This window comes from Capra hircus, chromosome 1 (assembly GCF_001704415.2).
Source record: "Capra hircus breed San Clemente chromosome 1, ASM170441v1, whole genome shotgun sequence".
Taxonomy (NCBI): domain Eukaryota; kingdom Metazoa; phylum Chordata; class Mammalia; order Artiodactyla; family Bovidae; genus Capra; species Capra hircus.
The window spans coordinates 34,936,077-34,954,415 of NC_030808.1; the positions used below are offsets into that span (position 1 = coordinate 34,936,077).

The 18,339-nt window shown below is 35.2% G+C and overlaps 1 protein-coding gene across 2 annotated transcripts in view; it reads left to right on the forward strand.

The window, feature by feature from the left end:
* The window catches only part of ZNF654 (zinc finger protein 654), an 89,123-nt gene extending 71,217 nt beyond the window's left edge, over positions 1-17,906 (forward strand). Inside the window, exons 7-9 of one of the 2 annotated variants that reach the window (XM_018054719.1) lie at positions 5,427-5,568; positions 11,830-14,176; positions 14,777-17,906. In XM_018054719.1, the coding sequence (XP_017910208.1) occupies positions 5,427-5,568; positions 11,830-14,176; positions 14,777-14,784 (2,497 nt within the window). In that variant the 3' untranslated portion in view covers positions 14,785-17,906. Of the gene's footprint in view, positions 1-5,426; positions 5,569-11,829 lie in introns of both variants that reach the window. The other variant, XM_018054696.1, reaches the window with a different exon arrangement.

Consider the following 18,339-nt stretch of genomic DNA (forward strand, 5'->3'; position numbering starts at 1 on the left):
CCATTGGATGCGTCTTTTACAGATACTTTTTTCCAGTCTGTGACTTGATACTGTCTTTCACAGAGAAGTCTTCAATCTTGATGAAGTCCAGCTTGTCAGTTATTTCTTTCATGGATCATGTCTTTGGTGTTATATCTAAAAAGGCATCACCATACACAAGGTCTTCTGTGTTTTCTGTTTAGACCATGATCCATTTTTAGTTAATTTTTGTGAAGGGTGTAAGGTCTTTGCCTGGAGAATCCCACAGACAGAGAAGCCTAGCAGGCTATAGTCCATAGGTTTTCAGAGAATCAGATATGACTGAAGCCACTTAACACACAAGATCTGTGTCTAGATTCATCTTTTTTTTAATGTGAATGTCTAGTTGCCTGAGCACCATTTCTTGACAAGATATTTGCTCCATTGCATTGCCTTTGCTTCTTTGTCAAAGAACAATTGACCGTATTTATGTACATCTATTTCTAGGCTCCCTGTTCTCTCCCATTGATCTATATGTCTATACTTAAACCAGTACAACACTGTCTTCATTATGTTAGTTTATATTAAGTCCTGAAGTTAGGAAGTATCAGTCCTTCAACTTTGTTCTTCTTCAGTATTGTATTCGCTATTCTGGGTCTCTTGTTTCTCCATAACAACTTTAGAATCTGTTTGTCCATATCCATAAAATAACTACCAGGATTTAGATTGGGGTTGAATCTGTAGATTAAGCTGAGAAGAACTAATAACTTATAATATTTAGTCTTCTTGTCCATGAACATGGACTATCTCTTCATTTATTTACTCCTTTGATTTCACTCGTCAGAGTTTTGTAGTTTTCCTCAAGTAGATCTCATACATATTTTGCTAGATTCATAGCTAAGTAGTTCATTTGGGGGTGAGGGGGTGCTAATATGAATGATATTATGTGACTGTTAGTTTTTCTGAGCATTTAAAAACCATTAAAATGTTGTTAGAACATATGAAGCATCCAATTACATGATCCAGGTAATCATGTAATTCAGAATGTGGTTTGAGAGTATTTTAATTTAAGAGCATTTAATTTAATTTGAGAGTATTTTACTATTAGAGAAAATCAAGAATAATTAGGAAAAAATCCTAATAACTTTTGCCTCCTCTACCTCAGTACACACAGACACATTACTACCAATTTGACATGTCACCAATTCTTGACAGAAAACTAGGTCTCATTTACCTAACAAAATAATATGAAATGGTATGGGCTATAAATATTTTTTAATGAATGCTTTTAAATTTTAAGTTCTTAGATACTTAATAGCTTGAAGGAGGTGTAAAGATAAACTTATTTAATATAGATGTTATAGATTAAAATCTTTAGATTCAGAGATGGAGTCAAAAGCTAGTTAATAGAGTTAGGTCTAGAAACTAGTGGACTTATCTTCCGTGGGACTGTACTCTAAGTTAGGTTGTACAAATTTTTATTCAAAAGTGTACTATGTAAATTGGAGTTGCAAATAGAGAAGAGGATCAGGAGATAGTGGTTAAGACTTACACTTCTAAGTAGTTTTCAAAGTATTATCATTTCTTGATAGGTAATTATTTTGAAACAATGTATAGTCATTACTATTTAACATATCTTTTCTATGGTAATAGGAATGTTCTCCACCCTTGGCTTTATTAAACTATTTAAGACTATCTTTAGTCTTTCATTTTGACATACTTATAAGTAAACTGGAATCACCTATAAATAAACCAAAAAATGACCAGGAAAACATTTTATTTTCTTCTTTTCTTGGCTAACCAATTTCTACTCTTCAGAGAGGAACTTCAAAAATAGAACAGAGTCTATCTTTCCTGCTCCTGGCCACAGTCACCTTCTAAAAATAGAAGGTGGGTGTGTGCCTCCCAGCTGCCTAACAAAAAAGGACTCCTTAGCCTGCTTCTTTGTGCTTCCTTCTGAGTAGGCTGAGTTCTGATTGCCTGCCCTCTTATTTCTTTTACCTCTCTCCTTTATATTTCTGAGTGCTAGGGTCTTCTTTCTTCTAAAAGTTGATTTTCACTGTAACTTGAAGAGCAGGATTCTTCCAGCTTACAAGGGCTGTTTTGTCTGTTTCATTTTGGTCTTCAGCTTGTTCTTCATCTCCCCCTTCTCTTGACAAAACTTGATGTACAGTCCAATTTTACTCTTATTTCAAGCCAATGAAACAAGCTACTAATCTAGTTCTGTCACCATCAATAATAATATAATAATAACAGCCGCTTATATTGGCTGAGTGCTTTCATTAGTCTGTGCTTATATATAATCTCATTTATTCCAGCAATCTCATGGGGTAAATGAAGCCGAGATTCAAACCTAAGCAGCCTCTACTATTAAATATTACTTACTATAAAATGGGTATAGTATGAAAAAAATCTGTGTGGTAAGGGTGGCTATAAATCATTTTATAGTCTCTCTGCAATTAGATAACTTGATGGTTATATTAGCAGTGAGCTACCTGGGAAATGTGTTTGTACACCAAGTCAGTGCTGTGAGGCTTTCTGTTTGTTTTTTATTTGCTGCACTTGGGTCTTCATTGAGGTGTGCAGACTCTTCATTGTGGCATGCAGGCTTTTCTACCTGTGGTGTGTGGGCTCTTAAGGGTGTGGGCCCTCTAACCTGCAGCATGCAGTCTCTCTAGTTGCGGTGAGTGGGTTTAGTTGCCCCGAGGCATGTGGGATCTTAGTTCCCAACCAGGGATCAAACCTGCATCTCCTGCATTGGAAGGCGGATTGTTACACCACTGGACTATCAGGGAAGTCCCAGTGCTATGTTTTTCGTACGGACCCTTTTTGCGAAAAGAAAACAGAAGCTTCATTAAACTTTCCTTTTGGTCGTCACAAAGACTATCAGTGAGCAATTTATTAAACATCAGTATCTACTAGACATTTTACCTAGGTGTTTTCACTTATCTGTCTTAATGCTTTTTATGTGTAAGAAAATTCTGGATAAAAGAGGTTAAAGCCACACAGCTATTAATAATAACAAAATGGAGTTGGAATTTATTCTAGTCAGTTTGCAAGTGATATCATTCTGTGTCTAACTGGTTCAGGGAAAAGGTAGCATTTATTGAATGAATACTGGGATATTACACAAGCCACATCAAGGGCAGAGATATGGGTGGTCCTCAAAAATAACTGCTAACAAGGATGCTGAGATTGCTGGGGTTTTTAAAAAGTATCTCTGATCTGCCAGTTGGCTTCAGTCTTTCTCTTTGTAGACCAGAAGAATGGCAACACTCCCCAGGCTTCATAGTTTAGAGTTGAGACCATTTCAGGGGTTCTAACTGAACTGAGGTCAGTTTCCCATCCTTAGATTAATATTTTAGGAACAGTGAGGAGGGTCATATAGAAGGCATGGCCACTGAGGTTCCAACCCTGTGTATTAGGGCTCTTCTTAGAGAATGATGGCTCACTGTGGACTGGGTGGTACCATCCCAGTTGGTATATAATGCCTGATTGAGACGCAGGCCTCTTGAGTAGGTCTCATTTATTCTCAATCCCTGTTCTTTTCCATTAGCTCCACTATACAGTGTGTCATTGAGAAGATTTACAATGCATTAATATGTCAGGAAACAGGCCTTCCAAAACAAGGAAGTTTATGAAAGGCATGAAACCAATAAGAGAGATAAGATCTGTTCTGAAATAATTATCACTTTAGTTTGGGGTATTCATGAAAGTTTTCATGAAGAGTTACTTGATAAGGACTTTGACAGATAAGCTCATCTTAGAAATAATTATTTTCCAAGTAGAGCAATCAACAAACAAAAAAGAGAATAAATAAAGCACGTTAACTGACACTGAGGAAACCAACCTGGAAGAATGCCCAGGATTCAGATCCTGATCCTTCTGACTCCAAAACCCATGTTTCTGTTGCTTTTAACACCATAAAGCATACTGAACAAGTACTAAATTAAGTAATCTAGGAGACTGGTAGCAGATTAGTTTAGCAACCCCTACAGAAGTACATATGGAAGATTAAAGGGTCTAAGGTGATAACATTGAGAATGATAAAATTGTGGGCAAAAGTATAATGAAAATTAGAGACTATGAAAAACAAACAGGTTAGAGGAATATTTAGTGTCTTTGGGCAACAGAGGATGAGATCGTTAGATGGCATCATCAGTTCAATGGACATGAACTTAGGCAAATGCTGGGAGATGGTGAAGGACAGGGAGGCCTGGCGTGCTGCAGTCCATGGAGTCGCAATGAGTTGGACATGACTGAGCAACTGAACTGAACTGAAATGGATTAAAGTGATAGAAACCAATCTAAATTGAAATAACCAGTTATGCAAACCGGAGAAATCAGAGGTAGAGATTTGGGAGCATGGTATGAAACCTCATGAGCTTCTCAAAGGAATTGTGTGGGGAAAAAAAAAAAAAAAGTGAGAGGTAGACTGAAACTTAGGAACACCTACACAGCTAGTGTGAAATGGAAGTGAAATTCTGGTTTTACTTTCTGTGATGCTTGCCATCAGTTTTTGTTTTGTGTTCTCTATATTGTCTCTCTAAATAGAGTATGTGCACCTTCATGATAGTAGTCAAACTGTCCTTAGATTTAATAGCTTTATGTGCTGGGCTCAAAGTACATAATCAGTATATTGCTTTTAAAAATATATATTTTCAACAATTATTTTAATACTTTTTAGACTATGATGCTTTATGTAACTTTTATGACACTTTTCAAGGAGTTATAATTTGCTGAAATGTAATATCCAAACATTTCAATATACCTTACAATTTCCTTTGTCTCAGAACCCATTGCTCGCTCCTGTTGTTGTTGTTCAGTCACTTAGTCGTGTACAACTCTTTGTGACTGCAGCATACCAGATTCCTCTGCCCTCCATATTTTAGAAAAGAATCTACCTGTGAAATATTTTAAATGGTCCATAGCTTGTTCCTTTAAAAGTACTACACTGTAATGGAAGAGCAGATGATGTAAAACATAAAATTTCAGAATCAATGCTATAATATACTTAATAATTTTAATGTGTAGTACTTTTGGTATCTTAATAGATTTAAAAGTATGAATCATTTCTTCTTTGCAGAAAGTATAACATTGGTTTCTAAATTTGCAAGTGGATATTAATTTAAAGGTCAAAGTTATTTTTTTAAGTAATCTCATTAATATTGGTACATTGAAATTAGAATGTGTTTTGATCAAGTACTAGAGATGCCTTAGGTTTGTTGGCATATGATTGGGATACATTCTGCACCGTTGCAAGTCATAATTTCTGATCTCTCCTTTCCTCCCAGCTTCTGTTAGTCCCAAACAGGTAGCTTTGGAAGTAGCTTGGAGTTAACTTAATATCCACTTACACCCACTTTGTATACATCCCAGCCAGGGCACTACAGAATAAAGGAAAGATAGCTAATGTGTGTATTTGAATAAACTGTATTTTTGATGTTTCTCTTTTTTCTCATTTACAGGGAGTTGATTTTCATATGGAGTAAACTTCAGCTAAAGTCTAATCCTTCAAAACAAGTTTTTGTAGATCAGTGCTACCAGCTCTTAAGAACAGCAACTAATGTGAGAGTCATATTTCCTTTCATGAAAATCATTAAAGATGAGGTAAATAGTATATATTTATCCCTTCATTTTAAGTTAAATTTAAATGACAGTTCACTAAAACTTGCATCTCTTATAAAATTTATTTGATCATGTAATTGAAGTAAAGATTTTAAGGCCACGTTCTCCATATATTATATACTCCCCTCGCCCTAACCTCAAACTCCCAAGACACAAAGCTTATACATAAATGAAAATAACTGAAAAAAAAAGAGAGATAAAAAGCCAATTTAGTGTTACATAAAGTTTTATGTGGGAACAACTTGCTTCTGTAAGAAGCTGTTATCTCTTTTCTTAAAATTAAATAAGCCTGTCACTTTTAACATTATTCTAAATCCTGTTTATATAATCTTAACTAATGTGCAGATGATCTTTGTGTAACTATAGGTAATACCTAATTCACTGTCATAGAGAAATACAGCTCATAGTTTTAAGTTTGATGTTTAGAATGAAAAGGAACAATGAATTCTGAGGCATTTTTGAAACCTAAGGACAAATTTTTAAATGTTTATTTAAAATAAGAGTTAAAACCCATTACCTGTTTTTAAAAATAGTTCTGAAGCAAGTTTTTCATGGACTACTGGCAAGTGTGTACAGTTCTATAGACATAAAAGTAGATCCTACAGATCTTTTTACTTTTTCTCCTCAAATATTAACAGAACTTTGAATACAAAGATAGGGAAGATAAAGCTACCTTACATTTTAGATAGCTCCATTTAACTGAATCTCTATGTAGGTTTCTTTTAAATACATAAGGAGGCATCCATTAAATAATATATTTTAATTTTTTATACATTTATGCATTTATCATATTTATTACTGCATTACTCATTAGATGTATGACCATGTAGTGATCATATTCCCTTGGTACAAAGTTTTGTATCATATTCCCATGATATAAAGCACTGTATCAGAGGACTTTTTTAGGTCCTTTTTAGCTAACTAACTAATAGCTTCATTATTAAATAGTGATTTGTCATTTAAATGCATCATCAAAGTTAACCTCTCGTGCCACCAAAAAATGGAAAAAAAAAAATCTATGCTGTAGAGTGCAAATTTTGCACTTAATATTTGAAGTGCATCAGAATCACCTGTAAAACTTTTCTAAAAATAAAGATTTCTGTCTATATTTTTTAAACAAATGATTCTCATCTCAGATGGTAAAGAATTTGCCTGCAGTGCAGAAGACCTGGGTTCAAAACCTAGATTGGGAAGTTCCCTGGAGAAGGGAATGGCAGCCCACTCCAGTATTCTTGACTAGAAAATCCAATGGACAAAGGAGCCTGGAGGGCTACAGTCCATGGGGTTGCAAAGAATCAGACATGACTGAGTGACAAACACTTTCACTTTTCACCAAAAATTGAGAGAGACTTACAGAAAGTTTAAAATATAGGTGAAGTTCAGCCAGTTATCTTAGAACTTTCTCAATTTCACATGCATGGTCAACATAAGAATACATGATAAGAAAAATTCAAAGATGAAATAAGTATTTTAAATGTGCTTAATTTTGTATCCACTCTACTAAAAACATTTTTATCTGATGGAATAGATCATTCATATGCCTCAGTGCTGTGAAAGGAGGCACAGGTAATGCTGTGTGAGTTCAGAAGGAGACGTTACAGATAGCATATCTGAAAAGGCTTCACAAAGGAGGATGCTTTCACCTGGGTGTTAAATGATAGAATAGGATGATTCTAATATTTGTAGAGGACTTCATAGTTTACAGAGCCTCTTTTCCTCATTTTATTATTTGGTTCTCATAACTGTCCAGTGACATTAACAGGAGAGTGTGGATGGGGAAACTAATCAAAGAGTTCAGTTGCTGTGGGGTTGGGGTTGCTAGAGATCCAGAAAGGACTGAATATTACACTAAAAGTTGAAACAATTCCTAAATGTAGTGGAATTGTTAAAGGCTTTCAGGTTAGAAAGTAGCCTTAGCCTGTTCCCTTTTGTGATGGTCCTGAAATTTTTTTAAACCTCAGCAACTAAGTACATTATAATTTGTGAAGAAAGGTAGAGGATGCAGATAGAACTTGGGAGAAAGAGAATGAATTGTCTTGAAGTAGTGGATTTGAATTTGCTGTATCTGGAAAATTTATGCATGTTTTGTAATTGACCATAAGAAATTATAAGTAACAATAAGAAATAAGAAATTTAAATTCAGAAAAGGATTGCAAGTTGTAAATGGTAGATTTACAGAAGACTAAAATTGGTATGAACAGTATGAAAAGACAAAATGATAGGATACTGAAAGAGGAATTCCCCAGGTCAGTAGGTACCCATTGTGCTACTGGAGATCAGTGGAGAAATAACTCCAAAAAGAAGGAAAGGATGGAACCAAAGCAAAAACAATACCCAGTTGTGGATGTGACTGGTGATAGAAGCAAGGTCTGATGCTGTAAAGAGCAATATTGCATAGGAACCTGGAATGTTAGATCCATGAATCAAGGCAAATTGGAAGTGGTCAAACAGGAGATGGCAAGAGTGAATGTCGACATTCTAGGAATCAGCGAACTAAAATGGACTGGAATGGGTGAATTTAACTCAGATGACCATTATATCTACTACTATGGGCAGGAATCCCTCAGAAGAAATGGAGTAGCCATCATGGTCAACAAAAGAGTCCAAAATGCAGTACTTGGATGCAATCTCAAAAACGACAGAATGATCTCTATTCATTTCCAAGGCAAACCATTCAATATCACAGTAATCCAAGTCTATGCCTCAACCAGTAACACTGAAGAAGGTGAAGTTGAACGGTTCTATGAAGACCTACAAGACCTTTTATAACTAACACCCAATAAAGATGTCATTTTCATTATAGGGGGCTGAAATGCAAAAGTAGGAAGTCAAGAAACACCTAGAGTAATGGGCAAATTTGGCCTTAGAATATGGAATAAAGCAGGGCAAAGGCTAATAAGAGTTTTGCCAAGAGAATGCACTGGTCATAGCAAACACCCTCTTCCAACAACACAAGAGAAGACTCTACACATGGACATCACCAGACGGTCAACACCAAAATCAGATTGATTATATTCTTTGCAGCCAAAGATGGAGAAGCTCTATACAGTCAGCAGAAACAAGACTGGGAGCTGACTGTGGCTCAGATCATGAGCTCCTTATTGTCAAATTCGGACTGAAATTGAAGAAAGTAGGGAAAACCACTAGACCATTCAGATATGACCTAAATCAAGTCCCTTATGATTATACAGTGGAAGTGAGAAATAGATTTAAGGGACTAGATCTGACAGATAGAGTGTCTGATAAACTATGGACGGAGGTTTGTGACATTGTACAGGAGACAGGGATCAAGACCATTCCCATGGAAAAGAAATGCAAAAAAGCAAAATGGCTGTCTGGGGAGGCCTTACAAATAGCTGTGAAAAGAAGAGAAGCGAAAAGCAAAGGAGAAAAGGAAAGGTATAAGCATCTGAATGCAGAGTTCCAAAGAATAGCAAGTAGAGATAAGAAAGCCTTCCTCAGTGATCAATGCAAAGAAATAGAGGAAAACAATACAATGGGGAAGACTAAAGATCTCTTCAAGAAAATTAGAGATCCCAAGGGAACATTTCATGCAAAGATGGGCTCGATAAAGGACAGAAATGGTATGGACCTAACAGAAGCAGAAGATATGAAGAAGAGGTGGCAAGAATACACAGAAGAACTGTGCAAAAAAGATCTTCCTGACCAAGATAATCACGATGGTGTGATCACTCACCTAGAGCCAGACATCCTGGAATGTGAAGTCAAGTGGGCCTTAGAAAGCATTACTACAAACAAAGCTAGTGGAGGTGATGGCATTCCAGTTGAGCTATTTCAAATCCTGAAAGATGATGCTGTGAAAGTGCTGCACTGAATATGCCAGCAAATTTGGAAAACTCAGCAGTGGCCACAGGACTGGAAAAGGTCAGTTTTCATTCCAGTGCCAAAAAAAGGCAATGCCAAAGAATGCTCAGACTACCGCACAGTTGCACTCATCTCACACGCTAGTAAAGTAATGCTCAAAATTCTCCAAACCAGGCTTCAGCAATACGTGAACTGTGAACTTACAGATGTTCAAGCTGGTTTTAGAAAAGCCAGAGGAACCAGAGATCAAATTGCCAACATCCGCTGGATCATCTAAAAAGCAAAAGAGTTCCGCAAAAACATCTATTTCTGCTTTATTGACTATGCCAAAGCCTTTGACTGTGTGGATCACAATAAACTGTGGAAAATTCTTCAAGAGATGGGAATACCAGACCACCTAACCTGCCTTGAGAAACCTGCATGCAGGTCAGGAAGCAACAGTTAGAACTGGACATGGAACAACAGACTGGTTCCAAATAGGAAAAGGAGTACATCAGGCTGTATATTGTCACCCTGCTTATTTAACTTATATGCAGAGTACATCATGAGAAATGCTGGGCTGGAGGAAGCACAAGCTGGAATCAAGATTGCTGGGAGAAATATTAAGAACCTCAGATATGCAGATGACACCACTCTTATGGCAGAAAGTGAAGAGGAACTAAGGAGCCTCTTGATGAATGTGAAAGAGGAGAGTGAAAAAGTTGGCTTAAAGCTCAACATTCAGAAAATGAAGATGATGGCATCTGGTCCCATCACTTCATGGGAAATAGATGGGGAAACAGTGGAAACAGTGTCAGACTTTATTTTTCTGGGCTCCAAAATCACTGCAGATGGTAACGGCAGCCATGAAATTAAAAGACGCTTACTCCTTGGAAGGAAAGTTATGACCAATCTAGATAGCATATTAAAAAGCAGAGACATTACTTTGCCAGCAAAGGTCCATCTAGTCAAGGCTATGGTTTTTCCAGTGGTCATGTATGGATGTGAGAGTTGGACTGTGAAGAAATTGAGCGCTGAAGAATTGATGCTTTTGAACCTTGGTGTTTGAGGAGACTCTTGAGACTCCCTTGAACTGCAAGGAGATCCAACCAGTCCACCTTAAAGGAGATCAGTCCTGGGTGTTCTTTGGAAGGAATGATGCTGAAATGAAACTCCAGTACTTTGGCCACCTCATGCGAAGAGTTGACTCATTGGAAAAGTCTCTGATGCTGGGAGGGATTGGGGGCAGGAGAAGTGGTTGACAGAGGATCAGGTGGCTGGATGGCATCACTGACGCGATGGACGTGAGTTTGAGTGAACTCCGGGAGTTGGTGATGGACATGGAGGCCTGGCGTGCTGCAGTTCATGGGGTCACAAAGAGTTGGACACAACTGAGCGACTGAACTGAACTGAAAATTGGTATAATATATCTGATCTTATTCATTCTGCAAACACTTATTCAGAGGTCTGCCAACTCCTGTGCTAACCACAGAAGATACTAACCACATGAGATACTGTCCCTGCTATTTAGGATTCTCAAAGAAAGAGTAGGAGATAGGTAGGAATTTACCAGCTATGTAAAGTGATATGCAAAGTTAAGGCCTGCTTGTGCAACTGTAAGTAAGGGTTACACAGCATGTAAGGAACTCAGAGGACATGAAGCTGGCAAAGTCCTGTTCCTCCCTGTCATCCGTAATTTACCATATGCAGGCGATATGATACACACACATAACTGTTCAAAACAGACTATTTTATCTCTTTCTATTCAAACGAGCAGATATTCCAAATCACTAGAGGCATTATGTATAACTTGAATTCAAGTGGATAGTCAACAAATTCCCAACTAAAAGCTTGATACAGTTACATTTGAGTCATCAGTAGAAGTTTCAAAGCCTAAATTCTTATCAGATAAACTTTCAGTACGTTCATTATTCTGATACCTTACTTATTTGGAAAGTTTGTAATTGCCTTCTTCATATGGATTACATTTCCCTGCTTATTTTGATAAATAATATTACTTAAGTAAAATAATATTATTTAGTGCATCTTTATGAAAGTTTCCATAAGTCGTCCATTTTAACAAAAAAAAATCTAGATTTGTAATAAACTTTAATCACCATAAGTTTATGAAGCATTTATATTTTAATCACCATAAGGTTATAATATTTTGTATTATGGTTAGTAAGGCTTATAAACTTGAAAATTAAATAAATTGAAGCTAAAATGCTATCTTTTCCAGATTATTCTCAAGTAAAAAAAAGAAATTTATTTATATATTAAAAAAGAGTAAACAAGGCTACCCATTGAAGAAAACTGCATGTTTAGAATACTGTGTTTGTTTATTCAGCTTTTGTTTCAGAGTTGTATTTTAAAAAGGTAAGCTAGTAAGTGTTGATAATTTTTTAGAAGGTATTCAGTGGTAATATTTTTCTTTTACAGGTTGAAGAAGAAGGCTTACAAATTTGTGTTGAAATATGTGGTTGTGCTCTACAACTAGATCTTCATGATGATCCTAAAACTAAATGTCTAATTTATAAAACAATTGCACATTTTTTACCAAATGATTTGGAGATTCTCAGGATTTGTGCACTCTCAATATTTTTTCTTGAACGCTCCTTGGAAGCTTATCATACTGTTGAAGAGCTTTACAAACGTCCAGATGAAGAATACAATGAAGGCACAAGTAGTGTTCAAAATCGTGTTCGTTTTGAATTACTTCCAATTTTGAAAAAGGGATTGTTTTTTGATCCTGAATTCTGGAACTTCATAATGATTAAGAAAAACTGTGTAGCATTACTGAGTGATAAATCAGCAGTTAGATTGCTAAATGAAAGTGCACTGGAAAATTCTACAGGTAATGTAAAAAAGGCATTGGATCAGCACGGTTTAGAGGAAGGGCTTGACTCTCTTACAGATCAGAGCCCTGGAGAGCTTGATCCTGATGATATATCTGGAGTGCAACCAAAAGGCCCTATTAACGCAAAGAAAAACCTTACAGCTCTTAATGCTTCCAGAGTAGATCACAATGTCCCAAGGCATCGGTGTATGTTATGTAACAAGGAATTTCTAGGTGGTCACATTGTAAGGCATGCCCAGGCTCATCAGAAAAAGGGCAGTTTTTCATGTGTGATATGTGGCAGGAAATTTAGAAACAGAGGACTTATGCAGAAGCATTTAAAGAATCACGTTAAGAAAATACAGAGACAGCAAATTGCTGCAGCTCAGCAAGAGGATCAAGAAAATCCTGCTTTGGAAGAAATGAATTGTTCTGATACTTTCATTTCATTTGAAAATGGGAATTCTGATAATAAGGATTTGGAAGTAGAGACTATTACCGGTTCCAGTGATGGAAACAAAGACGTCATCCCTGCACATGTGGGTGAATTCACTGAAATTCCTGTAAATGTATCAGAAGATGTTATTGAAAACATTACTGAAAATGGCAGCCCTGATACTTCTTTAAATAATGTCTCAGAGCCATTACCTATCTGTGTGGATGATTATGAGGAGGAAGAAGATGAGGAAGGTGATTATGAAGAAGATGACTATGACCTGAATCAAGAAAGTTCAGTACTTCATAAAATCAATGGAGCTGTGTGCCATCCAAAAGACATATATGCGACAGATCAAGAAGGAAATTTTAAGTGCCCTGCTCTTGGCTGTGTCAGGATATTTAAAAGAATTGGATTTCTGAATAAGCATGCAAGGACTGTACATCCAACTGATTTAAATGTGCGGCAAACAGTAATGAAGTGGAGCAAAGGAAAATGCAAATTTTGTCAAAGGCAATTTGAAGATTCCCAGCATTTTATAGATCACCTTAATAGACACAGCTATCCAAATGTGTATTTTTGTTTGCATTTTAATTGCAATGAATCATTTAAGCTGCCATTCCAACTTGCTCAGCACACAAAAAGTCACAGGATATTTCAAGCTCAGTGTAGTTTTCCAGAATGCCATGAGCTTTTTGAAGATCTTCCTCTGCTATATGAACATGAAGCTCAGCACTATTTAAGTAAAACACCAGAATCATCTGCACAACCAAGTGAAGCAATTCTTTGGGATGTTCTTACAGACTCCAAATCTAATCATCAGGAAAAAGACTCATCTGGTAATGAGAGACAGACTACTAGTCTCCCAGTTTCCACTAGCAAATCAAGGAAAGAGATTACAGAACCAAAGACATGTATAGAAAGTATGGAAAAGAAAACAGACAGTTTAATTCAGAATGGAGATGAACATTCTGATGACACTGTTTCTGATACAAGCTTGACAGACCAAAAGATGCCTGACATAGAGCCAAATTCTGAAAATAATTGTAGTATTAATGATTTAGTCAATGGACACAGTGGAATAGAGCAGACACCTTTAGTTTCATCAGATCCTGCTTTGAAAATTGATACAAGTAGAATCAGGACAGAAAACGGTTCCATTTTACCCAGTGTTGTACCACAAGAACACAATACCCTGCCAGTATCTCAGGCACCTTCCAAACCAAATCCGACGAGCGAACACACTTCATATGGCTTAATTTTAACAAAGCCATATGTCAGACCATTGCCTCCCAGTTACCTTGATGAACGGTACCTTAGTATGCCAAAACGCAGAAAATTTCTGACTGATAGGGTAGATGCCTGTTCTGATCAAGATAACGTTTGTAAAAAATCAGTGAAAAGATTAAGATGTGGCAAATGCCTGACCACCTACTGTAATGCAGAAGCACTTGAGGCTCACCTTGCACAAAAGAAATGTCAGACCCTCTTTGGATTTGATTCAGATGATGAAAGTAAGTCTGCTGTCTTCTCAGTAGGTATATCTGTAGAAGTAGAAAATGCCATAAATCGTCATAAGGTTAAAAAAATTAACATTTGTATAACAGATAATAAAGCACTACTCCATACATTATTTCCTGTAATCCATACAACCACCATAAGGTTCTGTTCCTGTTTTATATATCAAGGAACTGACATTCACAAGTAATTTTCATAGGCCTAGGCCTATGAACTTGTGGAAGCCAGAACTTAAACACAATTTTTTCATACTTTTTGGATCATACATTTTAACTATCTGAGGCTTTTCTTCATTCCATGTTTTTATGTAGTAAGAAATCTGAAGACAAACTAATTATGATGAAAGTGTTTTTCATCTGCATGCCAGAATATAAAACAAGTGAAGCTGAGCCTCTATTACAAAAACAAAAATTTTTTAAAAACAAAAAATAAAAACAAAATAATTGAAAAGCAAACTGAGCTAAAGAAGAACATGCTTTTCTACTAGTATTAATATTCTTTGAATGAGTAAGGGTATAAACAAACAGGAAATCTAACTTAGAATACTAGATGAACATCTATAAAATATGAATTAACAGACGTGTTCTGTTTTACAGGTGCCTGATAAAAATGTTTCAGAAAGATCTGTCGATCAAGCAGTAGTGTGCAAAAAGCACTACAAGAAAATGCATCATCAGTTTGCTATTTCCCTGATGGCCTTAATTTTAGAGCGATCTTGGATTACTAAAGATAAAGACAAAGCACATTTTCTAGAATGAACCCACAGAGGAGATGTGCTGGTTTAGACTCCAAAAGGGTTATTACAAAACTCCCAAAGTACCAGTTATCCAGAAAAAACTTTTTTTTTTTAAAGAAGTTGATGATGATCAATAGCAGCATGTTCAGTTTCGCTTATGTGAGAAACATGTTGAGGCAACTAGTCAAAAAGAATAACCAGCTATGGCCTTACAGAAAGGGAAAAACTAACCCATTATATATATATATATATATATATATATATATATAAAAGAAGGAGTGGTTTACAATAAACAATTTAAAGTATTCTACAAATAGGATTCTTGTCATGCGTAATCAGATTTTGTCCTTCTTTTGGATCAAACATGCTTTAAGGAACCATTTCTATTTGGTTTATTATTATTTAGAAACTGACAGAATAAAACTTGACTTATCACCATCCTAGCCATAAAAGATTGTAACTTGTTTCCAGAGGATTGATTAGGTCAGAGTTCAATGAATGACATGCCAGCATTGAAAATTAACAGGAGGCAAAACAATAGTGCTTTGCTAATGAGCTCTTGACAGAACCTTCCACTTCCCATTTTTATAATACCAATGAGCTGTAAAGCAGCAGCCTCAATAGAAAACATACTACCAGTAACTCTGAGGAGAGATGGGAGGAATGTAAGACCATTAAAGGCTGTCTCAGATGTCTTAGTTGAAAGAAAACACTGAATTGCAAATTTTTCAATGTGAATAATGGTATAAGCACACTGGGATATTTCTATTTGTATATAGAGTAGTGTTAGGACATTGCTTGATGATTCATAGTAAGGTCCTTTAGACATTAATGTGAGTTATCTAAGTACAGTCCTATGAAAATAACTGGCTGTAAAAAAAAATACGCAGCTAAGAATCAGGTCAAGAATTCATTGGTTTTTTTCAATTAGGAGAGTTTATTCTAAAATAAGCCATATTACTCATGCTTTCTTATTTATTTCTGATAAATTTGGCCTGAATAGTGATTTTTATATATAAAAGGAAATATTTACACAAAAACTTGCACAGCAAGAACACAGTAAGATATATTGATGCATTTATTTTCTTTGATGACCAGTAATTTTCCTAAGGAAGATTTTTACTTAATAGCCAATAAATTGTTTAAAAAGTTTTTAAAAATAACCTCTCAGATGTGTTCCACTTGTATAGTCTTTAAAAGAAGAAGCTTAAAGACTTCCTTTTACCTAATAGGGTATTAATCTATAGCAGGGGTAAAATGAACAAAAGCTGCAAAGGTAGATACTTTAAAGACAGAGCTATTAACGTACAAATATGTCAACCAAATATTCCAGTTATTCCAACTGATACATTCTTGTTCAAAGTATATAATCTCATCAGACCCTACATTATAAATTTTTGGATATTCAAGCTTCTTAAATGAAGCTACTAAGGAAGTGAGACTTTTCTTCGTGGGCAGCATCCAGACTTTATTAAATTAGGATTTCCGGGTCATGATAAATCAGATATCTAAAATAATGTCCAAATTTTATTAGTTTATTTATCATAGGCATCTACTACTATGCAATTGATAGTCATCAATCCATTTCAGTCAAATCAGGTTTTTGTTTTGTTATGTAGCCTATATTAGGCTATGGATTTTACATTTAAATAACATAACATAAACAGCTTGATCAGATTTTTATGTCTTTTAAGGTCAACTAAAGAAAAAACCATTTTCCATGCTTCCTGATACTAAAATATAATACTTGAGTTCTATTTCAGTTCAGTCATGTAATAAAAAAGCCTGTTTGGAGACTAGTTCATATGGGCAGTGAAGTTATTTTGAAATATTTTTGCTTTGTATGTTTTCCAGAAGTTTAAAATCACAGCTTAACATTTTATCACATTTTTAACTTTTTGTTTTTTTATAAGTTGTAACTATTGACGTAAATCCATGTCTGCAGATTGTTTTCATTCATTCTGTAGTTCATACCAAAATATTTTAAACATATTCCACTTGTTATTTTTTTGTCTTTAATTTGAGGTTTTATTTCTACTTTTGTTTTGCTAAGGGAAAACTTTCTGAAAGACTGAGATCAAATTGGTTTATACATCAAGAGATTGTTTTGTAAAATTCTGTTGGACCACATTGTTCTGTTTCTAACCTCTTATCAAATAATTGCTATTGAAAGAATATGTGCATTTTCTTATGTATGCCTTATAAAACTTACATCATTTTGCTTTTATGAGGTGTGTAAACTTCCAACAGTTTTAATGTGGGATTTAGAAGACAAGAAAGCTTTCTTCTTATTGCTCAAAATCTTCTCTTTTTTTTTCCCTCTACTCCTTCTATTTTAAGGATGTGTTTATCTTACATGGACCAGGTTTCAATCCTTCATTGTCAAATAAAAGTTTCCATTGAAATATTAAATACTAGCTTTCTGCTATGTTTCAGTAAGGTCAAAAGAATAGCAAATCTGAAATTTTGCTGCTCAGATATTATGGAGAAGATAGAAAACGAGACCCTTCGTGGACAAGGACACTGGTACTTTGGGCTTTAGCCATATTTTTTTTTCCTTTTAAACTACCAATTATATAATGAAAAGATAACTTATAACATCAAACTTGTGATTCTCTTCAAATCGCACTTGAAAGTACAGCCGTACTCCTTTCATATTTGGTTCAAACTGTAGTATGGGTGGAAAAACCTAAAAGAATGGTAGTGTTTATTTTTTAATTTATTTGGTACTGTAAAACACCTTTTGAGAATGACTAAATGCTGCATATGCATTTTGGAATTGTTAATATGTGAAAGGTATTACAGATTCAGCAAGAAAGGAAATTTGTGCTTCCTTGTTGAACATTAAATTATTTTACTTTGCATTTTATAAGAGTACAAATTAAAACTGAGCCATTGAACTGCAATAAATCAACAATAGTGTCTCATTTCAAGAAATTTTTTGTACTGTACATAGATTTGTTCAATAAAACATTGTCCTTGTTGGTAATGAAGTGTTCAGTTTTATGTAGCACATTACTTCAAAAGGAATTAGGCTTAAGGTAGATGTTAAATAAGAAATTTATAATTATCTTTCATAAGAGAATGAGGTATTTCAGTTAATACTACCATATTCAGATTATTGAGTGATTTTAAAATACATGGAAAACCAAAAACTATAAAAATTTACACAAAATAGATATTTTTAGACATTGTTTAAACTAATGTCCATATGCAGGAATTATAAGTTGATAGAACACTGTTTACTAAAGTTATTTCAGGTAAGTAGTTTCAGTATGAAGTAGTAGCCTCTGCAGACTTAGTACATGGAAGACAAATGTCAGAACTCTACAGGACAGTGGATGGACTGATCTACATTGGTAATTCTTCAGAGACGAAGAGCCTGTGGTGGAACTTAAAGACTGTGAAGTCATTTTGAAATAA